Source organism: Apus apus, chromosome 3 (assembly GCF_020740795.1).
Source record: "Apus apus isolate bApuApu2 chromosome 3, bApuApu2.pri.cur, whole genome shotgun sequence".
Classification (NCBI taxonomy): Eukaryota; Metazoa; Chordata; class Aves; order Apodiformes; family Apodidae; genus Apus; species Apus apus.
Window position 1 is genome coordinate 17,518,915 of NC_067284.1, and position 26,899 is coordinate 17,545,813.

The 26,899-nt window shown below is 40.0% G+C and overlaps 1 protein-coding gene across 2 annotated transcripts; it reads left to right on the top strand.

Moving 5' to 3' along the window:
- The first annotated feature begins 1,448 nt into the window (after positions 1-1,448).
- Positions 1,449-26,899, top strand: SLC17A5 (solute carrier family 17 member 5). Of its 2 annotated transcripts, none has more exons than XM_051613919.1 (11): positions 1,449-1,612; positions 5,163-5,359; positions 6,749-6,982; positions 8,417-8,504; positions 11,435-11,521; positions 12,806-12,924; positions 13,786-13,944; positions 16,177-16,309; positions 17,934-18,081; positions 23,685-23,775; positions 25,263-26,899. In XM_051613919.1, the coding sequence occupies exons 1-11, from the start codon at positions 1,552-1,554 to the stop codon at positions 25,398-25,400; spliced, it is 1,455 nt and encodes a 484-aa protein (XP_051469879.1). In that variant the 5' UTR covers positions 1,449-1,551; the 3' UTR covers positions 25,401-26,899. The 2 variants fall into 2 exon arrangements, with proteins under 2 accessions (XP_051469879.1, XP_051469880.1); XM_051613920.1 differs by lacking the exon at positions 1,449-1,612 and adding an exon at positions 2,044-2,290.

The window sequence follows — 26,899 nt, forward strand, 5'->3', positions numbered from 1 at the left end:
TCCTCCCTGTGTTACAGTGAGAGGACTCTAGGGAGACCTTGGGGTTCAGTCTGTGAATGCAAGTGATGGTGCTGATGACTCTGTGCAACTCATCAGTCCTGGTCCATATGCCCCCAGACTTCATTCTTCATGGGCTGGGTGCTTGCACGCTGGGGTGGGGCTCTGCTGGTATGTACAGAAAGGCCAAGAAGAGGAGTCAGGCATCTGTGAAATGCGAAGGTAGTCTTCAAGAACTACAACCCAAATCTCCACTTCTCATAAAATGTTGCAAAATATGTTTGATGTCCGCTTTGTCAGACTAAAGTAATTGTTTTTTCTTCTGTAGTTTTGTCTGTAAGAGTGACTTTCAGGTAAGCTTGACTCACAGAAGATACTTTCAGGCTGAATTTCAGAACCAGAAGTCCTATGCATCACACTTTTGCACAGATGTAATACTGTGTGACAGGCACACACCTGCAGTTATTCTATTGACACCTGAAAACACAGTATATTTACCTTGTGTGGAAGGATATAGCTGAATATGCTGTCAAGAGCCTTTTACGTTCTTCCATTTCCCAGTAAACAATTTTTTTCCAGGCAGTTATTTACACATCTGCATGATGGCGTGGGCATCTAGCAGAACCAAGGGTTTCAGTGGATGACTGGCAGGATTGCCAAAGTGACTCTGCACTCAGCCCTGGCAATGGCACAGACAAGCAGCTGTAGGCTCCTGTGTAAAAGCCTGTAAAACTTAAAGACATCTACCCTGCTGCCAGCTTCGAAAGCCCCTGATTCTGAGAAGGAAAGCTCTATTCCACCCGGTTTGATGCTCATTTATACTGGTGCATTTTAAGGCTTTCCTCCAGGAACAGGGCACTGCAAACGTACACGCACACGGAACAAAAAGCTCCTGCACTGCAGATACGGCAATTTATTGCGATGACGCTGCTCGGGCAGTGGGCCTCAGCGGTGACAGAGCTCCCCGGCGGGACGGGCTGCCAGGGCTCGCCAGCCCCGGGAGGCGGCTGGCCTCGGCTCCCCGAACACAGCCCCTGCCCCCTGCCGAGGAGCCCTCAACAGCAAGCACTCCTCTGCCGCCACGCTCCTTCGTGACACGCAACCTGGAGCGTTTACACAAGAACAAAGCGCGAATCGTACCGCGCCGCCGCGGGAGCGGCAGGCGGCCGAGGGAAAGGGCAATTCGCCTTAGGAGATCTGTCCGAAATACGAGGAGCTTTTCCCAAAACACTCGATACAGGCCGCAGCGGGACCCCCCCAGCCCTGCCCGTCCGTCGGTCGGTCGGTCTGTCGGTCGGTCCGGCAGCCCCGCCCGGCGGGAGGAGGAGGGGGCGGGGCCCTCGCGGCCCTGCCCTCAACAAAGATGGCGGCTGAGGGCAGGCCGGGAGCGCCGCCGGGCCGCGGCTGCTTCCGCCAGCACTGCCCGTCACATGACCGCTGGGGCTGCCGCCGCCCGGCGGGGCGGGGAGGGAGGGCTGCGGAGACCCGCGCTCCCCCGCGGTGGCGGCCGGCGGTCTGGTCCTGAGCGCGCTGCACGGTGCAGGTGGCAGCGAGATGGAGACGGAGGAGGGAGAGGACCGCACCCCCCTGCTGAAGGATTCCCAGCCCGCCACGGGTGAGAGGAGCGGGAGGCGGCACCGGGGGCAGCCGCCCCGGCGGGCCGTGCCCGGCCGCATTCCCGCCTCGCTGCGGACCTGGCCACCCGGGGCGGCGGAGCCCGGCGGCGCCGTGGGGGCGGGCCCGGCCGCGGCACCTCCCCGGCGGCACCGCGCCCCGTGTGTCGTGGCGTCGCGTTGCCGTGGAGCCCGGGGCCCGTGGAGCCGCCGGGCCCGGCCGAGCGCGTCCGTGCGGGCCGGGGTCGCTCCTCGCCTGCCGCAGCCGTTGCCGCAGGCGGCCGCCCTGTCCGGCCAACGGGCGGCCCGGGCAGCGCCCGCCTCGGGGGCCGCCCCCGCCGCTCCGCGCCGCGGCGCCGGGCGCGGTTGTTCCCGGGGACGCGGAGATGTCGGAGCGCGGGAGTTGGAACCCGGCCCCGCGTCCTGCCGGGGGTCGGAGCTTCGCGCTCAGCAGCGCGGGCGGGGAACGGGCGTGCAGCCCTGGTGATGAATTCGCCCTTGGCGCCGTGTCTGAAGACAAGTGGGTAGTTCCAGCTGGAACGCCGGGCTGTTCCTGACTGACTGCTGGGCCCACCGAGGTTAGGGCAGGATGTCGTTTTAAGACAGAACTCGGTTAAGGCTAAATTGCTTGTTGCGAAGTACGGGGAGGAGAGAAGGCAGAAGAAGGTACGGAGATAATGGTAGGTGAGAAGGGTTGTTACAGGGTCTGGGTTTCACTACAGAGTTAACATGTTTGTGAGGTTGTCTGTGATGTTTTGTTTCCCAGAATGTACAGACTATAAAGAGTAAGGTCAGATTTTAAGTGTCTTCAGTATGCCATGTAAAAGTACTCTAACTTACTTGGGAAACATGCAACTGCAGCCAGAGGGATTGCTAACAGAATGACTTCGAAGTCCTAGAAAGAGATAAGTTCGAGTTCAAGCTGGTTATTAAAGCAATATGTTATTAAGTTTGCACAATGCATCATGCTCCAATTGCGGTGGTTCACTTCACCCACAAGGAAGAGTACAGTAGAAGAGCAACTTCCTTTAACTGCTGTGCAACTTGCTGCACAGACCTATTTCTTTTAAACTGCAGTTTAAGAATCTTCTTCAGTTATAGCTACAGTACTATAAATCATGTCCCTGAATTCAGAATTAGCTATGGATGTAGGACCCAAGACTACCAATCAAGGTAAGACCTTGGACATCATGCTTAGCTGCCTTAAACTTTAGTGGGGTGAGTGTCTGTGTCGCTTTGAATTATGGCAATACCCTGAAGAGGTGGGTGACTGAAATGTATCTGGACTCTTCTCGAAACTGCTGTTCTGTTAACTTGATCTGATATTCTCAGGTGTTGCAAATGCACTTAGTGGAAAGACAGGGAAGCAATAATTTAGCTTTCATTTGTTTCAGACTTGCAGATCTTCATGTTTGTTAGATTTTTCTGATAGACCGTTTAAAATATCTGTCATCAGTTATCTTAATTTCTTGTGCATGTTTTGTGAAGTTGGCTCTCCAGACAAGATTGATACTAGTAAGAGGTTTCCAGAGGAAGAGTAATGGATGTTCCAGTTAATCTGCATTTCCAAGGAAAGGGTTACATTGTCGGTGTGATATTCAGCCTTCTGTTATTATTATTGTTTAACCTCAACAGGCAGTGGAAAGGTTAAATAGCTTTGCCTGTAATTATATTCATTGTTACAAAGTATATGACTATACATTTCTACCTAAGGTAAATTGCTTTTTAAACAACAATAAAGGACAATGAAGCTGCTTGACTAGTTTTTGTGCAAGTAAGCTCTTCCTGCTCTTGGTGCCCATTGTTTTTTAAAATAAGCAATAAAATCCTCGCTGCTTTTCTTCATGTCACTTAAAAACCAAATACATCTTTTTTTCAAATGCTGCTAAGGTAAGATTTGCAGTTACTACAGGTCTGGAAGGTGTTTTGCATGTTTGTACAGTAGCCTCACTTATTACTCATGTACTAAATGGACATAGCAAATCCAGCCTCTCTATGCCCTTTTTGACAACTTAGGCAGCCATCATGACCTTTACATAAAGTTGCTGAGGGTCAGAGGCTTCAAAAATTAGAAAGTTCTACTGCTTTCATGAAAAATACTGTCTTGCAGAAAGGTGCTGTTGGTGCCCCAACTAAAAAAAGACAAAATTGCATGCTCATTTCTTGTTTCAAGGAAGTTACTGGGGAGGGGAGAGTCTCTTTCGTGATAGCTTGTCCACAGAGTGTGCTTTTTGCTTCTTACTGCAGAGCAGAGAATCCAGTCAATACTCATACTGCAGTAGCAGCTGAAGCTCCAGTCATTCCTGTTGTTTACAGTTATACTTGTTCTATTAATCATCTGAATTCTGAATAGTCAGAAAAAAATGAGGTCACTGTAGACTGACGTAAGATCTGCAGGTGCTGATCCCCAACCCTTCGGGAGTTTCAGACATCCAGGTTATGAAATTTTCCGTTATCACCATCGTTTCCTCACAAGGGGGGAAACTCTTCTCCCCAGTTATTTGTAAATTCAGCAGATTCTTCAAGTAGTTTCTCAAACATTTAACTTTTCTGCTCAGTAAGTTCAGGCATTCCCAGCTTATAAAGAGTATCTGCAGAGCTGTAAACTGTATTTTGTATAGGTACAAAATTTATTGCCTCTGATGATGTGCTGGCCAAGTTGCAGCTCAACTTTGATCTGAATCTCCTGGTAGTCATCCCTGCCAAGTGCTGCTGTGTACTACTGTAGAAGGGAATCAATAACTGCCTTGCAGTGCACAGTGTGATATGTCTATTTAAACAGCTGACAGAGTTGACTTGATTGCCACAACACAGATTTTATGCTGAATCTAAGAGTAATTTTCCTCTGTAAACTTCATTTTTGTATGGTCACTGCAGAAGAAGGGTGTACTGGGCAACTGGGAAACTTGCCGTTTCACGTTGCCTCTGCAGTGTTTGCCGTTCCCCTTTCTGGTAATGTTCTCTGGTGAGCAGCTGTCAGCAAATGCATATTCATTCATAAGCAAACTAGAAAATAGACTGGAATCTCAATGACAGTTCTTTACCACTACTTTAAGACATGCCTTTTTAATCGTATTTTAAATACTGCTTCAACTCTTTTTTTTTTTTCTTGAACCGTTTCCACATATATGTCAGCCTTCCTGCTCATCTTGGTGTTTTGTTAGTGTGAAGTTCTACTTTGAATAAATATTACTATAAATATTACTATATTTTGGAGTGGACTTTTGAAACCATGCTTCTAAATCCATTTCTGCAGACCACACGCCACTCTGCAGCCCTTACACTTGTCCAGGTGGCTACGAGTTGTCTAAACCAGAATTACATTTGTTTTGCACATCAGTAGAAAAGCAGGCTTTTTTATTTATTATTTCCCCCTCTCCCTCAGTCTCTACTTCTTTTGAGCACACCCTCTTAAGTCTAGAACAATTAGCTTGTATTCTTGCTTGTTTTTTTCCTGCCCACAAATTTCTGACATTATTAGTAAAAACTGGTTATCAGTTATTACTTTGTCAGGTTCTGTTAAAAAAAAATACTCCTTTACTCTTGTTTCAGTCCCTGCCTGCTGCTCAGCTCGCTACAATCTAGCACTCCTGGCCTTTTTTGGGTTCTTCCTCCTCTACGCGCTACGTGTGAACCTAAGCGTTGCTCTGGTGGACATGGTAGAACCTAACACAAGCTTAGTGAAGAATTCAACTTCCAATGTGTGTCCAGAGCATTCCTCCACCATAAATGTTCTTCGCAACACAACGGTGAGGTCTCAAACATACTGTCCTGTAATGTGGCATGTAAAAGTCTTTTTAATAACAGTCTGTGCTTGATGATGACTCATACTTAGGTGGCAAGAAAACAGGCTGCTCTTTACCAGATATCCTTGTCAGTAGTTCTTTTAAAGCTGTCCTAAAAATAATAGCCTTAAATGACTAGCTGATTTTTAAATGTTGTGCTCACGGTCAGGTTTTTTAATGTACATCCTGTCTGTGCTGTTCCTTACAAATTGGTTAATCTGACCTTGTCGATCTATTGTGACTCACTGTTTTAGATGCCAGTGATCAACTGTTACTGTTACAGCTGCATCAGAGCTCACATCACTGTGCATATTTGCCTGTTCTTCATACAGTCTCAATGGCATGAAATTTAATTACAAAATAACATGTAATATCTTTCTCCTCACTGTCTTTATAGCCTTTATTTCTGACTTCTCTTCCAGTAACCCTTAAAATCACATTTCTTAACTGAACAGTTGAATATGAAAAAATGCCAGCTTTGTTATTTTGGACTTTCATGGACCTCACCTTATAACTGCAGTTCACTACCAAATGCTCTTACTGTCTTCCTCCCTTCGTTTTGTTTGCTTGTTTAGAGGTCATTAATTATTTATCACAAGCAAATTATAACTGCAAACTTTATGGGAAGAAGATTCTATCCATTGCTTCTCTGAAATCTATACTGCTTATTTAGATGTTCATTAATTGGGCTTTTGGAAGGGATTCCAAACTTCAAAATCACTTTATTGGGCAGCAGTTCATGACTACTTCCTGGCTTCCTTCATAGCTTCAGGCTCCTTATTTTGATCATCTTTGCTTTTATTACTTGGTGCACTAACCTTCCCTCTGTTGTGCTTATCCCATTCTTCCACCTACCCTCATGAGTCCTGTCCTTGACGGCTCTGTTCCTTTACATTAAATTTAAGCATCTGCATCTCCTGGTTTGCTTTTCTGTCCATAAATTTTCCACAAGAAAGGTGATTTTCTAGAGCCTGACAGAATGCCCACTCTGTGATACAGAAGTGGGATTCACACTCATGCAGACTACGTAGCCTGTACCTATGTCACCTAATCCAAATTGCTTGGACCTCAAAAAAGGGCTAACTGCCCAAGTACTTAAATTTCACCTTGTGATGATTGTCATACTTCAGCTAGGTATGTCTGGACAGACTGTACTGAACTAGTACTACCTGAACTAGCTTTCAGCACAACTTTGATTGCAGTATAGATGTGTGTAGATAAAGGGGACCCTAGGGAGGAGGCCATGAAAGTTTTGTGATCAAAGTTATATGAAATACAGTCAGAGAAACTGCTACTTTGAACTTACTGCATTGTGGGTGTTTTTTGTTCTGTTTTGTTTGTGTTTTTTTTTAGGGGCAGAAGTATTCTTGGGACGCTGATACTCAGGGATGGATCCTTGGTTCTTTTTTCTATGGCTATATAATTACTCAGATTCCAGGAGGATATCTTGCAAGCAAAATTGGAGGGAAGCTGTTGCTGGGGTTTGGCATCTTTGGTACCTCTATATTCACCTTGCTCACTCCCTTAGCTGCAAATTTGGGAGTTGGCTACCTCATAGCTGTCAGAGCTTTGGAAGGACTGGGAGAGGTAATCCTTTATCTCTATGTAGCTTGAAAATTTCTCTGAATAATTTATTAATAAATTGTAGTTATTAGACCCTGTGGATGTCAGTATGCTGGAATAGTATGTGGATTGTTTCATTTTTAATAGCTTAGTTTTAATTTTTTTGAGTAATTAATAACTTTACCCTGTATTTTAGCCTAAGCTTTTTGAATAAGCAGAAGTTTTTATTTGCAAGGACACTTTAGACAAAACTAGAATTATCCCTTCTCGTTTCTTAGAAATCAGGAGCTCAGAACAGTATTGTTTGTATTCTTGTAGCTTTTCCAGTATATACAGAATCAAAAACAGGATAAATTAATTCTGCCTACTTACTCACATACCTTTCTCACTTGTTTAAAGTGTATTCTTGATAAACAAGAAAAAAACATATTAATCAATGACCTGGACGAGGGAACAGAGTGTATCCTTAGTAAGTTTGCTGACAATACCAAACTGGGAGGAGTGGCCAGCACCCCAGAGGGCTGTGCTGCCATCCAGCGTCACCTGGACAGGCTGGAGAGCTGGGCAGAGAGGAACCTAATGAGTTTCAACAAGGGCAAGTGTAGGGTCCTGCACCTGGGGAGGAAGAACCTTATGCACCAATATAGGTGAGGGGTGGACGTGCTGGAAAGCAGTTCTGAGGAGAAGGATCTGGGACTCCTGGTAGAAAGTAAATTATCCATGAGCCAGCAATGTGCCCTTGCTGCCAAGAGGGCCAGTGGAATCCTGGGGTGCATAAGGAAGAGTGTGGCCAGTAGGTTGAGAGAGGTCATTCTCCCCCTCTACTCCGCCCTGGTGAGAACACATCTGGAATACTGCATCCAGTTCTGGGCTCCCCAGTTCAAGAGAGACAAGGAACTACAGGAAAGAGTCCAGCCAAGGGCAACAAAGATGACTGTGGAACTGGAGCACCTCCCTTATGAGGAAAGGCTGAGACAGCTGGGACTCTGTAGCTTGGAGAAGAGAAGGCTGAGGGGAGAGCTTATTAATGCCTGCAAGTATCTAAAGGGTGGGTGCAAGGAGGATGGAGCCAGCCTCTTTTCAGTAGTTCCCAGTGACAGGACGAGGGGCAACAGGCACAAGCTGGAACATGGGAAGTTCCATTTAAACATGAGGAAAAACTTATTTGGGGTGAGGGTGATAGAGCCTTGAAACAGGCTGCCCAGGGAAGTTGTGGAGTCTCCTCTGGAGATATTCAAGACCCTCCTGGATGCAGCCCTGAGTGATGTGCTCTAGGGGATCCAGCTTTAGCAGGGAAGTTGGACTAGATGATCTCTAGAGGTCCCTTCCAACTCTGACAATTCTGTGATTCCATGAAACAGTACTTCTCCTTTTTAAAGAAATATGCTTTGAAACATGCAAAGTTGAATGGAGTTCTAAAAATGTCACATTTCAACAGAATGATGTGTTGTTTTCTAGGGTGTTACATTCCCAGCTATGCATTCAATGTGGTCTTCTTGGGCTCCTCCACTGGAACGCAGCAAGCTCCTTAGTATTTCATATGCAGGTGAGAATTTCCCATGCTGATAACAGGATTATACATTTTTATTGCAGTAATAGGGAGGATTGACTTAAATCAAAGGGTTTTATCTTATAAGTTTTAATCAGCATTTAATCTGGAAAGAATAACTTTGAATTAAATCTTGCTTTGCATGAATTATCTTCATTTATTCATGGATCTTATAACCCTGAGAAAAGGTGTTGATCTGCAACTAAGTATAAACATCATACTGACTTTGGTGTAAAATGGTGCAAAGAATTACTGTGAAGCTGATTAATAGAAGATATTGTAAATAAAGGAGATTTAGTATCAGGATCAAAAAAGTTAGGATGGAATCACAGTATAGAGGTGTTTAGTTGGTTTTAAGGGTTTTTTTCAACTGGTTTGGTTTTTTTTTGTGGAGTTGAAGGAAGAAAATGTCCAACGTCCAAGGTACTGTCACAAGAGCTCCTTGTCAGTGTCCAATACTCCATGACGAGATTCTTTTAGATATTCCATACATGGAAGGTGCAATGTTTGATGTCAGATTCACTTATTTGAAGATATTTCATATACCACAGGATTTTTTGATTTAGCAGAGTGATATGAAATATACTGAACACACATTACAAATGCAAGTTAACACTTCATGAAATAGAGCAATTGCAATACACTTTTGCGTTACTGGTCTCCGATATGCTCACCATCATGACACTGGAAATCCCTAGTCATAGAGCAGGAATATATGGGTTGAAGGCAGCTCAAGTCTGTTGTTTTCTTAGAAATTTTGTTAATTTTTTCATTTTTATCCTTTAGGTTGTGCTGAGCTATGTATTCACTCCCCTCATGCTGTTCTGGCTAACTCAGAGACAGTCACACTTCTAACGAACTTGGGGAGAAACATTTACACCACCAGCTCATCCACTCAGCTGACATAGCTGTTTATCTAAAAAAAGACCATCTTCTGATGCTCTTTATGTTGAAATTAAGTCAACTTTCTTTGCAAGAGCTGTGGTCAGTCACACCCTGAGTTTATTATTATTGCTCTTAGCCATCTCCACTGACCCATCATTTGTTTAAGGGATTTATTGGTCAGTCACATTGCCCAATGCAGTATTTGTGGGACAGGTGAAAAATCCAGCTTTCTAATTTTACCCATGAAAATTGATATTATTTCTTTGAGAATGACAAATGTTGCATTCACTTTATGAAGCAGTGGCTTGTTTTACTCACTCTTGTTAGTGTCAATTTGTTACAGCTTTTTTATTCAACCTGGGATTCCTCAAGAACACAGGGTATACTGTGTAAACTGCAGCTACAGTTGTTCAAGCAGATAAGCCAGTCTAGTGCCTCACTTGTGCCAACAGGAATAAAGCCTTAATCCTTTCTTCCTCACCTTTCCTCACTTGCCTCCTAGCCAAGTGTCTCATTCCTTTCTTTGTGCTGTGCCAGGCACTCATCAGATCCTTCCGTGAACTACTTTAACCTGACTAATGCAGGAGAAAGCTCTTTTTTGTATCTGTTTTCTGCCATACTATTGAATTAAATCTGCTTTAAGAGAAGTTTTCTTCTGAAGAGCCAGCACACAAGTTAAGCAGAGAGCTTAATCTCACAGAGTTGGGATTGAGATCTACTGCATTTAACAACTGGGAGCTTTTAAACTGTCCTTTTATACCTTGTGAAACTACATGCTGGTGTACTAATGAGAAGATGCTGTGGGCTTGAGCTGCCAATTCTTAGCAGTCATGGGTGAATAAGGCATCTTGTGTAAACTTAGTAGAGTGTTTCCTTTTCCCCACAATTTCATGGTTGGCAGCCATGTGATCTGTGGTTTATTTAATCATGATCATGTTGATTTTCTAAGAGAACATATGATTGATGTTGTATATAGTTGTTATTTTTATTTATATTTTGCATCAAGTGTGGAGTTTTTTTGTTCATGGTTGAAGCTTTCTGCCTCGAATAAAAATTGTTTCCATGAAAATGGAATCTAGGGCACCAGTATATCCATGTAATTTAATGTTTTACATTGAAATTAGATTTGGAAGTATGATTGTATAACTGACGAAGAGAGACAAAGTGACAAAGTCTACTATTTATTACCAATAGAATTCCTAAGCATGTAAATAAAATGGGTGAGGTTTCTGGTTTAGATTTGGGGCTGGGGGAGGAAGCCCACCATCCTTTTCAAAATGTATATTGAATTATACACTCGAGAAGAGTTCTTGCTTGCTTTTGCCTTGGCCCTGAACTGAATCTGCTTATATTTCCCTTTGCCCTTGCCTGACACCTGTCGAATTCAGGCAGCGGGGTTTTGAACCTGCTGCTTATCATAGAATCATAGAATCATAGAATCCTAGGGGTTGGAAGGGACCTCGAAAGATCATCTAGTCCAACCCCCCTGCCAGAGCAGGGTCACCTAGAGTACATCACACAGGAAGGCGTCCAGGCAGGTTTTGAATATCTCCAGCGAAGGAGACTCCACAACCTCTTTTGGCTCTTGCTTCTAGCATTCCTGTTTCTGTGGAGCTTGTAGGAGTTATGATAAATGCAAATTGATTATATAGAGTCAGAATATTATCCCCTCTCCAAGTCCTTAATTGTGCTTCAGTAAACTCTCTCTTCTTTTGCAGCAGTGCCAGTTGACTAATTTGCAGTGCCTTGGACGTACTGGTGCCATGACGTCAGTGGAGATGTGTGCTAAGAATACCTGTCTTTTCTTGCTTTTGCTGGTCATTTTGGATTCTTAGGGCTTTCTGGCTCCATTTACTTGGAGCTGCCAAAGCAGTTTATCGTGCCTGTTTCTTTAAGGTGAAATGGCAGCCCTCTAGTGGTGGTGACAAATCTTCTGCATGATTTATGATGAAAGAAATAAAATAACTGTGAAATGCCACTTACATTTCCTATAGAGCCTTTAAACTAATTATTGGTTTTCTGTTTTGTTTCTCTTTGCCTAGGTGCACAGCTAGGAACTGTTATTTCTCTGCCACTCTCTGGTTTAATTTGCTACTATATGAACTGGGTTTATGTGTTTTATATATTTGGTAAGTGTTTTTTGAATTTTTAAAAGTACAATACATATTCTTTTTTAAAATCACGGTATATTATAAAACTTAAGTTATAAAAACTTATTTGACATGTAGTGTTGCTATTTTATTCCTCCTGGGAAATTAGAGGTATTTAATACTAAGTAGATTCTTCTGTGTGGCTTTGTAAGCCTTGCTTCCAGTGGGCAACGCTGTCTCTGAGTTGGACAAAAGCTGCTACAAGTCAAATGCTCTTAACTCTCCCTCCATGTGGAAACAACAGGCTGAAATTTCTTATTTGAAGTGTGAAATTGAGTTAATAACTTTAATCCCAGGGACAGACTTTTAGTCTGAATGAAGGAACGTGAAAAGTTACTGCTGCTTTAAATGGAAGGAGTGTGGAAAATCTCTCTAGCAGTCACAAGAACCCTGAAGGAATGCCCAAAATGCAAGGCATAGCATGTTTACTGTGAGTTATATTTAAGAAGGAGCTCAAACACAGCAAATATTTTCTAACAGCATGTCATAGACATAACTAATGGGTTTTTGTAGGTCTGTTAACATCTGAGCCATTTTGTATTCTGCATGGGGACAAGAGAATCGAAATAAAAGACAATGGTTACACTTTACTCAACAAAACCACCTCAAATTTTTATATAAATAAAAAGAGTTCAAAACAAAGAATGGACAAAATTAAATGTTACAATATGATAGTTATATAGAAGTACGGTTGATTGGGACTGACTGTTGAAAAATTAACTTTTTCAGATGACAGTTCTGGGGCTTGGCTTAAAGAAAAGGAGGATTGGTACATCAGTTAAGCTGTATGTAGGGATATTCTGTGTATGTGCACAAAGTATTTTTTGTGATTAAACTTACTGTGAATTTTTATTTCCTCTTGGTGAGCCATATCCTTTGAGGCTGTTCCATGTGACTGATAAAAATACAATATGTATGAGTATGCAATTTTCTTGCTGTATGAGGCACTTCCAAGAGGAAGAAAACAAAGGGAAAAAAAGAAACCACAAAAACCCGCTTTCCTGCTCCATCCTCTTTATTATTTATTACCTTTAGATGAGCATTGTTAAGCCACTTTAGGGAGCTATTGTTTGTACGTAGATAGAAAAATATTGTTAATGAAAATTATATTTGAGTATTTGGAAAAAATATTGTTAATGAAAATTATATTTGAGTATTTGGAAAAAAACCTTGTAACTAAATAACCAGAGTGTTATTCACTCAATATAGTTGCTTATGGGTTGTTGGGTTTTTTTCTTCTGACCCGTCTTTTTCCAACAACAGGTGCACTTGGTGTGTTATGGTTCTTCTTCTGGATGTGGTTGGTTAGTGATACACCAGAAAGTCATGGAAGCATTTCACATGCTGAAAGGGAATATATACTCTCTTCTCTAAAAGATCAGGTACAGCTCTTTGGTATGGTCATGCTTGCTTACATAAGAACATAAGCCACAAATATTGTCATTATTGTCATGCTCTGTTGATGTCTAGAAAAAGATCTTTAGTCTGAGGTGGAAGCAGAATTTGTCAAAAAATTAAAAATGCAGTGCAGTTGTGTAAGTGAGAAACAATCAGTAAACAAACAAAGTGTTTATAATAATGTATTTTGTCATTGATGCTGCAGTGCTGCTTAAATAAAAAGCTCAAGTCTCTCACTTCCATTTAGACTAGATCCAGACCTGTATAATGTCTTTAAACTTTGCAATATAACATTTTACAGCCTATTTTCAATGTGCCTTCTAGAGTAAGAGAACTGTTTGCCAAGAAAACATTTTGAAAACTCTAATTAGACAGTTCCTAATGTTGCATAAGAGTTTGTTCCTGTGATTTGGGATATCTATTTAAAACCCGTGAAGCTGGCTAAGAGACCAAAGTTAGTATCTAGGATTGTGTAGGAAAGATTCAGCTAAGTACACGAGAGGTAACTTTCAATACTTAATCATTTCTAGTAAAAGCAGGAGGCAACAAATATCAACAAATGTAGGCATACTTTTTGAATTTCTGATTATAAAACATAATAGTAATTGGTATGCTTTGCAAGAGTAGACAGCAGAGCAGCAACATACGTTGGTCTGCCTCCAGTGAGACCTGGGCTGTCATTAATTCACTGCTGATTACTTGTGTCTCTCGAACAAGACTCGTTTTGTGCCCTTCAGAATGAATGACCAGCATAGATTTGTGTAGGATCAAAACACTGTGTTTAGTAAACCTTCACATTGATGTCCTGATCATGCTTTATCTTCCCTTTGTCTCCTGCTTGCTAGCTTTCTACACAGAAATCTGTCCCCTGGAGGCCTATGCTGGAGTCCGTTCCACTCTGGGCTATTGTTGTGGCACACTTCTCTTATAACTGGACCTTCTATACACTTCTCACACTCTTGCCCACGTACATGAAGGAGATCCTGAGGTTTGATGCACAGGAGGTGAGAGAAATAAAGACGTAGTCACTTTCTTCTGAATTAAAGAAATGAAACAACAGAGATCTTCCCTGCTGTTTAGAATAGATGAACCTGTTTCAGAACCTTGGAATGTAAATGTGTAGCTAGGAAATAGTAAAATAAATCTCCCAATTAAGCAAATTTCTCTGCTATATAGTTTGAATGAATGCTTCAGATTTTAAAGTTTGTCTTATGGCTTCTGAAATACTATCTATTTTCTGCTCACTCATAATGGAGAACATTTCCAGTTTAAAAAGAAAAACAGAACTAAGGAAATAACTGGAAAATGGCATTTATGAAAGTATTTTAAGTCAGGAGGGAGAATGGCTGGGAGCTTCAGTCTGATTTGATCCCTTTCCAAATTCCAAAAATCCTTTCCTTAATGAGGATGAAACAGAACCATAAACTGAAAGGGCCAGAAATAGTGCTTTTCAAAGGTAATTTTTAAAAATGAAGTTATCAGGGGAAAATTAAAAGGACAGAACGTTCTTATTTACAGCAATCGCTTCACTGATCTTTCTTTCATGAGAAAGTTTAAGTGACAGCACAGTTTACCTGGAGAAGGCAAGAGTAGCACAAGTAAAAAGGTGGACAGAAGCTTCAAGAATTTTAGTGTAGTCATTTCCTGGTTTAACACATGAGATGTTCAGAGCAAATTGAAGATGGATGCCATGCAAGGAAGGCAATGCCAGCAACTTTGGGAGGAAAAGATCGGGAATCTCAGTGTTGGAAAGAAAAGGTTGCAGTAGGGCAGGCTGCAAAATGGCTGGAAAAAACTAGTTGAAGTTGCTGTTTGAGTTTCTTATTATGCCTGTTGAGGGAAAATCTACAAAAGTAATTTGCTACCACAGCTCCTGATTGCACATTCTTTGTGAAATGCTACTGCATTAAATGCTAATAGGTTCTGCTGTTAAGTGGTTTCCTATGTCTCTGGGTTATGTTTCTTCTTTCTGAAATGACTTACTGTTGGCAACATTGAAAAAAACAATACAATACAGAACAGTTGCATATACTAGTGTCAGACTAGCTTCGTTGCCACATATTTGGATGGAAAATGCATTACTGTTTAAAATATTATACAGTTGCTACTGTCTAGCCCAACAGTTTCCATCCTATAATAAAGGGTTTGGTTAAAAGCAATGTTCTTTTGAACAGTGCTTCATAAGAAGTTGGGGGTTTTTATTACTGAGACTGTCTTTTGTTTCTCAAAATTTTACTAACTGCTTTTTAAAGTTGAACATTGAAACCAAACAGGAAGCATGTCAGAGTGCTAATAGAGTAGATTTCAGGTGGGCTTGTCTTTCTGGTCTCATTTCAAATTAAATTTCCTAAGGAAGCTTTCATTTTTTCTTTGACAAATATACATTTTATAGAAGTGTTAAAATGTTAGAGTATCTCTATCCAATGGCTATCCAAATACCTCTTTTGAATCACATATTAGGTCAAATTACAGCTCTGTTATCAGTAATGATCCATAATTGTAGGAAAAGGCTGTAAACTTAGGTAGCTTAGTTGTACTTTTTTGTTTCACCTCTTCAGAAAACATGCAGAATCAGGCAGAAGTCTCTAAAGAGCTCCTGATTAAAGTAATGAGAGTTAACAGGGTACTTCAGTGTTAGTAATGGCTGGTCCTGAATAATGGCTTTGCTTTGGAATCATAGGATGTCCAGCCTGGATCTGGTGAAAGCTCTAGTTCTGTATCTTGTCTCTGGTTACACTAGCATCAGATGTTTCAGCAGTTAGATATGAGATAATGTAATATTGAAGAGTTCTAGAGTACCAAACCCTAAGATTCCATATAGCTTTCAATATTCTTGATATTTACAGCTACTATAGCAGCTACATATACAGCTTCAATAACTCACTCAATAGCCTTTCCTTCTTGAAATTGATTTCTGGCAACTTTCATGATCAGGTTAGTGTCCACAAGAAACCTTCATGTGTAGTTTTCGTTTTCCTGAACCCAGTTGTCAGGCTGCATTGGTAGTTGCAACTGGTAGGAAAATTGAGAGTTTACACATTGGTAACTTTAAAATGCTTTGCACTTTCTATTTTTAGGTTTCTCTTTTATGGTAATACCAACAATAGCTGTGTGGATGGATGGTTTTGACCCCTTTGGTTCAGTCTCTGTTAATGCCCCAGCACAAGTGTTTTTTCAGCATATTGAATTGTCATTTCAGTGTTTTAACTGTTGATGGTTTTTCTTCTCTTTAACAGAATGGGTTTTTATCTGCCCTACCTTATCTTGGCTGCTGGTTATGTATCATTCTGTCTGGGCAAATGGCTGATTATTTACGGGAAAAACAGAACATGTCCACTGTTTGTGTTCGCAAGTGTTTTACCCTAATAGGTAGGTGCAAATATGTTTAGAACATATCATAGCATCAATCTGGGAAAAACTAAGCCTTTGGGAGAGCAGTGTGACACTCCGCTTTGAGATTAGAAAGAATTGTGCATGGCTTGAAAAGAGCAGCTTTATTTTCACATTAGGTAGGAGTAAATCATATCTTTTTTTCCAGTAAAAAGTAGGCTTATGTGATAAGAGATTGCCAAAAGCTTTGTTTAGGCTGAGATACCTCATTCTTGCAAGCAAATTGATTAAATAAATGGTCAGATAGACTCACAACTAAAGTGGTGATAGTTGCTTTGATAGAATGATACCTTGTGAATGGCTTTCTCAAACTGAGAAGGGATATTGTTCTGCTTGAGCCTGTTCCCAGCCCTGTGTTGTTCGGTGTTTTCTTTATTTAAGACTTAAGATGACTGAATAGGAATACACTTGCAAGATTTAGAGTTGCTGACAGGGTAGGAAGACCAAAGAGAATCCAAAATTATCTTGACCAATTGGGAGGAAAGATGATCTGAAATCACTAAGAGATAAGATCAGGTTTTTAATAAATACAGGCAAAAGGCTGTATTTAGGAAGCTGATTGCTGATTAAAACAGGGCAGGAGAAAAAAAGGAAAAAAATAGGCACAGGATCCACGCAAGTTGCAGCCTTCTTGATGTATGCTCACCTTTGTTGCCTTCTCAATTCAGCTGATTCAATTGCTTTCTATAAAGTAGTTCTTAAAATAAGCTCTCAAGCATTTTTTTTTTCTTTAAGTCTTCACTATTTTAGTGATCCAGTTTACCACAAAGCCTCACACCCAAGTATATGCAACTGAGGGGGAAACATGCTGTTCTGTCAGCAAAAGCATGGCTGTTAGGTGGGCTTCATCAACAAAAGCATGTACTTGGAACCATTTAGAGACCACGAAGAAGTCATGTAAATGGGATCTGCTACTGGGAAACGGATACCAAAGGTCACTGCAGACAGCAAGCAGCATGCACTAGGTCGTGATGGCTGCTAAACTGTTTCTAGTACCTGATGTAGCATCTCTCAAGCTAGCCTGGGTTCTCTGAATTGTACAGTAGGCTTCAGTATGGATATTCCAGATGTACAAATCTTGTAACTTTGAAACAAAACTCATTATAGAAGGTTCCTTCAGGAAAAACATGCATGTTTGTATATATGTATTCATGTGAACCCTTCCAGAACAACTTTACCATGATCTGCAGAAATCAGTGTTTGTTCCAGAAACCTGGAGTGTTAAATGAGGATAATTTCTTTGCAGTGCACTGTTCACCTACCGGGGTCAGTGCAGCTTCTCTTATTTTTATAACAATACATAAAATTAATTTGTGAATTACCTTTTGGTATCTGTTGATTTTTTTTGTTAATTTTTTTATCTAGTTAAATTTGTTCTTTGGATCCAGAGTGGGATTTTTCTGGTCTGGATATCATTTCCTGAGGCAGCAACCGGTTTGCAAGCCATTTGCTCTTCCTTACGGGCCTGCTGAAATGTATGCAGTGCAGTGCTGAATTCTGTACACTAGGTGGTGGTGGAAGTTGTATAGAAAATACACAGTTTAGAGCCTCTTCATGTCTCTCGGGTTGAAAGTCCATTAATTCTAATATTCCTGTCTTAAAGGAATGATTGGACCTGCAGTGTTCTTAGTAGCAGCTGGATTCATAGGCTGTAACTACGCTCTGGCTGTTGCATTCGTGACCATATCAACAACATTAGGAGGGTTTTGTACATCTGGCTACAGCATCAACCATCTGGACATAGCACCTTCGTAAGTATTGCTGAAGCTATTGTTAGTGCATATAATACATTTATGAGCACTTATATATATATATATATATTACTGCTGGGGTTCCTGAGAGATTTAGCTATGAACCATGTGCTGTACAGAGCTGGGATGTACCCACTAACAGTGGCTCAGGTTTACAGTTTTAAGCATGGTATTTGTAAAAGGTTTGGCAGAGGATGTTATATGAACAGTAGTTTAAAATAATTCCATTTTTTTATCCTGCAGTAATAGATTATATAATTGCTGTAATTATATTTGCTAGATTTTTGTCCTGTTTGATTCACAATCTTAACAAGACAGTGGTTTTGGACCAGCACAATACGATTAAGTGTTTCTTTCTTTTAGGCCTTTTTATCAGAGCTATCAACCTTTAGCATGAACACTGTGAGCATTAAACACTGTGATACAGGCAAATTATTTGTATTTGGAAAACATTCTATACACTGGTATCAAAATCTTGTTATCAGTAGGTGACACACTGGATATGTACAATTGTTCTTAAATTGCTAGCTTTCAAGAATGGAAAGTTAGACTTCAGGCTGTATTTCTCCAATGTGTTACAAATTCAGAATTGGACAGATCCATCCATTTCCTGAAAAGTGTGAATCTATGTGTATTATTTTGAAAGTCCACATAAGCATTCCTTGCACTGCTAAAAGTATTTTGTTTTGTCATTTCATTTGCCTGTCTGTGGTAACACGTAGATATGAGCAGGGTCAAATGGTTTTATGACCAAAAGAAGAGTATTTCTGTACTAAGTGTACAATTAAATTAGTTTAAGAGGAAGTGAATAAGGGAAAAAAAAAATAGAAATGTAATCTAGGAAGAAAATTATTAGGATTTGGACGACTTGTATGGGAGACCTTGGGTCCAAATTGAAGATTATATCCAGTCTTTGGCAAATGGAAGGTTGGTGGTCATGCCCACAAGGATGGACAAGTTTAGACTTAACACGTAGATATGAAATAATGGGAGTCCATTAATCTTGGCAGGTGAGATTAGGTAGTAAATAAGAAGGAAAATGTCAGTGGCCAGCTATAACCAGCTTGTACTATGAACTGAATATGAAAGTAAGAAGAATAGATTCTGTGATGTACTTTGTTTTAAGTCAAATAGAATTACAAATATAGATGTAGTTAAAGCGATGCATCTGGGGTATTATGGGACCATTATACATCTTCTGTTTCAGGCTTGGTTTTGCAGAACTACAACAGCTAGTTTCTTAAAATGTAAAATATTGCCTAGGAGTTGGAGTTATTTATTTTATGCCTCTTTAAAAATATAAGATGTAAGCATTAATGTCAAAAGACTTTACTATTCTAAGTTACTTAGTGGCAGAACCTGGATATCTGTGCAGTTGATTTGCATCCTTTTCTCTGTGTGTCACAAGTTAGTCTTTGTGCTATTGTAGTGATACTCCCTGGCACAGGGCCTCTTCTTCACTCAGTGCACAGGATGAATCCTGCTTTAAAAATGACTGAGCATTTGTACACATAGGGGACTGGCATTCGTTCCTAAACCCTCTGCCTCATAGCTGTAGTAGTTGCAGAGCACATAATGGCTGAGGCAGGGCATTAGAGGAGAAAAGAAGGGTCATGTTTAAGGTAGCTGATCACTGCTTTTGGGAATTCAGTCCTTCCAGTGTTCTGTCACAGAGTTTGCATGTGTTAAGTCAGTTGGCCCAGACTCTAGGGCAATCATCTGTGAGGACCATACCCCCTGGCTTTGGGAATCTGGACTTATTAGAGTTCTTCAGTTATGAACAGTGATGGGAACTTCTTGAGGCTGGTTCAGTCTACCCTAATGTGTAAAGGGAGCCTGCAGCAGCTGAAGTTCGGACTTGAGAAGCTGATGTTGGATCCTGCAATATTAACTGAGGCCTCTGATTTATTGCTTGCTTTTGTATGTCTCTTCAAGCTATTAAGTTATGTTTTGCAAAAGTGGCATTACTCAGAGTGCAAACAGAATTTAGTGGAGCTGTGCCTTGAATTTATGAATAATACTGTTAAATACCCTGAAAATGAGATCCTGAGGATCTCAAATCAGGCATCCAGTAGGCACATATATTCTTACCCTATGTTTTAGTTTCCTGTCTGTAGGGTGGGTTTCACCTTGTCCTCTCCATGCCTCAAGAATGTTCTGAAAATAAACTGGTATCTGAAGAGGTCTACTGGCAAGTGGAATGATTAAAATTGCAGCAGCCGAATAGTATGCAGAAAGTAAGGCTTGGGTTCATGCATTGAGCAAGTGAAGAGAAACAAAATGCTAAATGGTGCTTGTTAAGTGAGTACAATTCATCCTGTCCACTGAGTGCAACAGAACTGTCAAAGGAAGAAGGAAATTTCGCAACTGCTGTGTCTGTCTCTCTGAGGCATGTGCACAAGGAACTTCTGGATGCAGGTGACAGCTGAGATTTCCAGAACTAGGATGTTGACTGTATTTTCTAATTTGAGAGATACTTCACTTTGCATTTCTAGTGTGTTTATTTCAAGGGTGAATTTGTGTTTGACAGTATACAGAGTGTTTTAGGCGTTGAACAAAAAGCCACAAGAAAAAAATTCTGTGGCATGATGCTGATACGTGTCAGCAGGCACAGTTAGATTCACCACATGAACCACTGCTGATCCCTCTGACCAAATCCCATACTGTTCTTCCTACCCTCAACAAAGTCCTACTTTTATTCCCTTTGCATTTAAACCATACAAATTCCTCTAGCCCTTCTTTCCTCTCAGGAAGGCTGAAAGGAGCATACTGATTACAAGTGCAGGAGAGGCAGGAGTCTTGCTGATAGTTCAGGAACTTTGGCCTGGCATTTGCTTTAGAGACGAATGGCTGCATATGTGGGAAAACTTCCCTGGATGGGAACATGGTCAGGGTGGATGCTGTTTTACTGAAATCAGAGAGAGAATGAAGAGAGCATGTCCTTGTAACAAAGGTTGTAGGGGAAAAAGGAAAAAAAAACAACCAAACAACAAAACAACCAAATGAACCTACAACAAAAATCTTCAAATACAGAAGTACAAATCTCATCTAAGTTGAGAGGAAAAAGAAGTCTTTTTTCCCCCTACTTAACTTTTCATGACTTTCTGGACTTTGTTGGCTGAAGCAGCTAAGGCAGACATTCACAATTTCAAGGAAATGCTTGACATAATTGTAGAAATTTTAAAACAGAGTTTGTGTAAAATTGTGAAGTAAACTTCTGTTGAGAGTTTACCCAAAGCTCTATTTATATTTTTTTTTATTTACTGAAAGATATTAGAATAACCAGAACTGATTCAAAGCTGTTTCAAAATGCACTTAAATGCCTGTTTTAATTGGTTAAAAGTATGCTGACTAGAATAGCAAAGAGTCCCTTGTTGCTGCTAAAACTTGCATTATACCAAAGAAATAATGATTGTATTCACAGGAAAATGGAATGAAAATACTGATAATGAAGGGAAAACAATATTTGCTATGTGGTTTTGATTTCTAGCATATATTTGTTATGCCATCTGTGTATTGAACTGGGGGGAGGTGGGCACAAGAGAGAGACAAGATTATTCTTGTGGGGAAAATATATTCTATTCTAGGTCTTTACATCTACATCAATATGTTGCCATGATTATAAGTTTTAGTATTGCTGTTAGCATGAGCCCTCATTACTAGTCCTGTGGCTGCGTTATACGCTAAACACTTCACATATCTGTTTTTTTTTAACTCTTGATTTTACTACTTAACTGCTCTACAAGTCTATTTGTATTTGGTCATCCCCACTATGCCATAAGAACCTGAGCAACAGCCTGCTGTTAGTCTTGCTCTACAGATGGGTCATTTGTTTCTTTCCCAGTTTCATAGGGGAGTCTCCGCTGGGAGTGGCATAGCAGTTATCTGCATTAAACAGTGAGGCTTATCAAGAATGCAGCTTATGTCAGAGACACTGGGCATAACCAGGGGCCTTTAGCCAGCAATTGATTGCCACCACGGAAGCTATTAAACCATGTTTAGTTTTGAAAGTGTATGTTAGCAGTATTGTAGTGCTTAAACATGTTGAAGACAAAAGGCATTTGGATCCACTTAGAGCCTTTAAATGGAGTTTTGCTACATCAGCTTATCTGCCTAGGGGAAACTTTTACACTTTCACATTCAGCTTCATAAAGGCCTATTAATTCTTAAACACTTTCTGAGATAAGTAGACTACATGCTACATATATAATAAATAAGGATCGTTTTAATGAAGGCATTTGAGCTCAGTCTGAAATACATTGCCGTGCTTTAAACTGACATGTAGTGTTGACTTTCAATAAAAAAATCAACCAGTAGAGTAGATAATTGATTCTCTTTCTCAGGGAAAAAAAGCATGTTTCTCTAATATTGTTGGACTGAATAGACATAACCTTGTGTAATGGTGCTGTATGGTTGAATCCTCCTGTTTTGGTGAATAAAATGTCAACGCTATCCGTATCTTTAGAGATGAAATTATATTTCTGTTATTTTAAAATCAGTGAGGACATAATTTCACTTTTCTAAACAATCTAAAGGAATCACTGGGAGATAACTCCTTTCTTCTGTGGTAACCTGCAACTATGAGAGTTTTATATGATTCTTCAGCCAGCAAATCCACCTTGAAGATCTGAACCGCAGGGATCTGTGCCCTGGTGGTTGGAAGGTCGAGCTCTGCTGTAGAATGTCTAGCTCTCCTTTCTCTTCAGTCTCTCTCACAAGTCTGTGCTTGTGGTACAGTTTCAAACATGATCTTTTGGTATTGCAACACTTCTGTGAGAGAGATCTTTAATTGTCTAGAGATGAGGTGCTGAGACTCAGATATTAAGCAAGTTACCAGCTTTTCCCAGCCAGGTTTTATGGCCGCTGGTGCATATGCTTGCATGTGTGTGTGGTAGAGCAACGTGTTCATGGAACGGGAAGCCTCAGAATGAAGCTGCAGGAGCTATGGCAACCAGCAGAACTGGTTAAGCCAGATGCATTTCCCATTGGCCTTGACCTACAGAAAGCTGAAGGGAAGGACTGCCGCAGTGCTCTGAACTCAGGTCTTTGAACCATGTAAGTGGGGATATCTCTCCTCACTGGTCATATGGCCTTCTTGGCAGACACTATTTAGCAATGATACCTGAACTAGCTCTTAGCGTTGCCAAGAAGCACTCTGTCATATTCCATGTTGTCTTTCCACTTCAAGGCATGCAACGTTTATTTTCTAACTTCTCCAGTGGATTCATTCCAGACAGTTTAGTTGTGGTTTAAGAAAGGGGATTTGTATTATGGATCCTGAGCAAGGCCATGAGTAATTGAAGTTAAATTCCATAACTAGCTTTTGGAAGATAAAGGTGTATAAAATCTTAGTATCATTTAGATTGGAAAAGACCTTTAAGATGATCAAGGCCAACTGTCAACACTGCCAAGTCAACCACTAAGCCATGTCCCTAAAAATGCATGCACCGAGTTGTCAGTGAGTTCTTACTGGAATAAAAGCAAGCCATTCCCGCTGAAATCTGTGTTTTAATTTGTCTGTGTGATCAAGATGAGGCATTTATGATCAGGTTAGGCAAAATTGTTTCCTGACTGATAATCAGCATTAACAATTTCTCTTGCAGGTATGCTGGAATTCTCCTTGGGATCACTAATTCTTTTGCTACTATCCCAGGAATGGTGGGTCCAGTTATTGCTAAGAATCTTACTCATAATGTAAGTCTACTTACTATTTTTGCATTGTTATATATTTATCTCCCCTGAATGGAAATTCTGTCTTCTCAAGTCTGCAGTCATTAAACAAAATCTGGTTTATACAACTAAGTCGTACCGTTCCATTGCTGTGAATGACTTTGTTCATAGTACTTATTCTTCCGATTCTGATCAGGAAAATAAAGGTAAAATCAAAGACTTGTATGGGCATTTTAGTGACTCACCCCTTATTCTCTAGGAATAAAATGAATATGTTTTTATCACAGTAAAACTCTTAAAATGCCAACTAGATGAGAAAGCTGTGGTATTTTAGCAAATTAAGACAAGGTCTTATTAGTTGTTAGTTTTGTTTTTTTTTTTTAAATCAATCTCACATGAGGTGTTTAGTTGTGTCAGATGAATGAGGAACTAGATTCATGTGTGCTTTTTATAGTTCATCCCTTTGCATGTACATGGCAGGATTAGGACATTCTAAGCTGTGTTAGTTTCACAAGACATTTAACTTTTTTGAACAATGTTAGTTGTGACTTCCAAGATGATTTAATCAAAGGGTGATTTGGAGTAGAAAAAGGGAGTGAGTTGTTTGATTTCTTTTGGTGTATTTTTTTAAATCAACTTGTATGAATTATTCTAAAATCTTTTAAGAAAAGAAGATGGGAGGAGTAAGTTTATTGATAGAGTTGAATTTTTGGAGTTGATGATCACTTCAGTAATTTCCTTTAATATGAAAATACTTGTAGATACATTAGTTCGAACAAATTAGTTCTTTCAGACATCTTAACCAGTGGGATTTCTTCTGTTTTGGGTTTTTTTCCCTATGTTAATACAGTGTTCATGGCTTTGCAGTAAGATTGTTAAGAGGCTTGTTACAGTAGTCATCAGGAACTGGAAAAAAAAAAAAAAAAGCCGTAAGACATCTACAGATATTACTCCTTTATGTATATAAAAAAGAAGGAAACAAACCACAGTTCTTTGCTACCCATGTCTTAAGGCCTTTCTTAAATAATAGAGTTTAGAGGATTCCTCTTGAAATCTGAGTAAGGGTAGCTACTGTGTTTGGGCTAAAAAGCTTAATGATTCTGGAATACCCACATAGCAGTCATTAAGAATAGCTTACTGCATAGTGCAGAGCTTACTTGAAAGCCAGGTAGTGTTTCTCCTTAGATTAACATTCTCTATGAGTTTGTGTAGCCTTTTGCAAATGTGAATTTTAATATGAAAGTTCTGCATCTCAAATGATAAACTGATCTAGATAGTCTAATGCAATTCTGATACTATCTATGTAAGCTGTATTATTAAACTGAAATTGACTATAGTGATTATTTGATCTTTTATGTTTATAATGCATTTATGTTGCTATGGAATCATGCTGAATAGCATTTACATTTAAATAGGCAAGGCATGTGACTTTGGTTTTAAAATTACTTTTTCTTGAGTGTGGAGCTGCAAATTGACTGCATCTTCCCCCCCCTCCTTCCCTCTTTTGACAGAATACTGTGGGAGAATGGCAGACTGTTTTCTACATTGCTGCTTCTATCAATCTATTTGGAGCAATTTTCTTTGCGTTATTTGGAAGTGGAGAAGTTCAGGACTGGGCAGTCAGTGGATATCACTTGCATGGAAACTGAAGGATATTGAAATACCAAAGCTGTGCCGAATCCAAATGTGACCAGAAAAGTGCCTTCCCTGCTGATGCCTAACAGCCTTCAGAACTTTTTTGTTAAACTATTTTATCTGCATATCTTTTGTACTGAAAATTATTTGACAGCGTATGTTTGCTATTTCCTGACAAGAAACTACTTGGATTAAATATAATCGTTTCATGCTAGGACTTGATATCAAATATATGATCAGAGACAACTTTTGAAATTGATGTGCTAGGCTCCAATTCTTTCCAGTTTTTAATTAATATTTTTTGAATTAATATTTAGGCAGATGTTTCTTGATACTGAAATGAGAGGAAAAAGCAAAGTGATTATGTAGCACTATAAGGAGGAACAGCATGGAAAGATTGTACCCAAAAAAGTGTTTTGATTTCCATGAGAAAATTGATAGGTTTTTTGCTATTTAAAAGTCTAGAAGACCTCTAGTTTTCTACAATATTTTCTAATACTTTTATTTTGTCAGTGTTTTAATTGATGTCTAAGAAGTGCACACATGATTTTATTCTATTTTACGCACAAATTTTCAATATATAAACATTCCCTGTTTCATGAATACAGCTTCACAGCTGCTACAGAGCAATGAGGAAGTAAAATGTAGCTTTGTGACTGACAGAAAAAGCCATGTGTTACTGTTTTCTGTGGAGCAGGGTTTTTAAATAGGCCTTATTTTTATTCATCTGTGCAAAGAAGAAGCAGTGCAGTTCTGGTTTAAACCTAGGCACTGTACAAGCCTGCATGCTTACCTTAACATAACTTAAAGTTTGGTGATTCATTTTTTGTCTCTTTAAATCAATGCAGCGGAATTCTTTCCTCTTGCATGTAGATCTATATGTAATATTTTAAGGCCAGTGTGGGGAATAATGAGGAAAAACAGTTATTTTCTCTAATAGCCTTGTTAGTCAGATAGAAGTAGAGTAAAAAAGAACTAGTGCAATAACCTGATACTATTAGTCTCCTATCAGCATAGAATTTGACACTCAAGAGCATCCTTTGCAATTAAATGCCACACACTAGGATTAAATCAAGTCTTTTTAAACCGTGGCCTTGTTAAGAACAAATGGCTGAATAATCTTGTAGTCACAAAGCAAAGGAAAATTCCAGTGCCAAAGATTCCTGGATTGGAGCAATTAGGTAAAAAAGAAAAATCACTGGGCTCTGGGTTTTTCATTTGCCACCAATCCAAAAGAAAAGCCCAGCACTACAGCTGCTCCAGTGGAGCCTACCTTCCTTCATTTCTAGGAAATGGCATCTGCCTCTTCTTTTTAGCTTTAAAAGCCATTTTGTTTTGACCTTCCTTGAAGTGTCATGTTCTCTGGTGGTGGAACTGTGTTTAAATCTGTGTTTGCGTCTGCAGCATTTCCACAATAAACAGTGTGAAATTCAGATTAAATTAGTAGTTGTTTAGTAGGAGTACGTTAAAGCTGTGTCTTCAGTGTTTCCACAATAAATTGAATTAATATTTA

Coding starts and splice junctions, on each gene's coding strand:
- SLC17A5 (XM_051613919.1), top strand. CDS start 1,552: ATGGAGACGGAGGAGGGAGAGGACCGCACCCCCCTGCTGAAGGATTCC. Junction 1,613..5,162: donor GGATTCCCAGCCCGCCACGG/GTGAGAGGAGCG, acceptor CTCTTGTTTCAG/TCCCTGCCTGCTGCTCAGCT. Junction 6,983..8,416: donor CTTTGGAAGGACTGGGAGAG/GTAATCCTTTAT, acceptor GTTGTTTTCTAG/GGTGTTACATTCCCAGCTAT.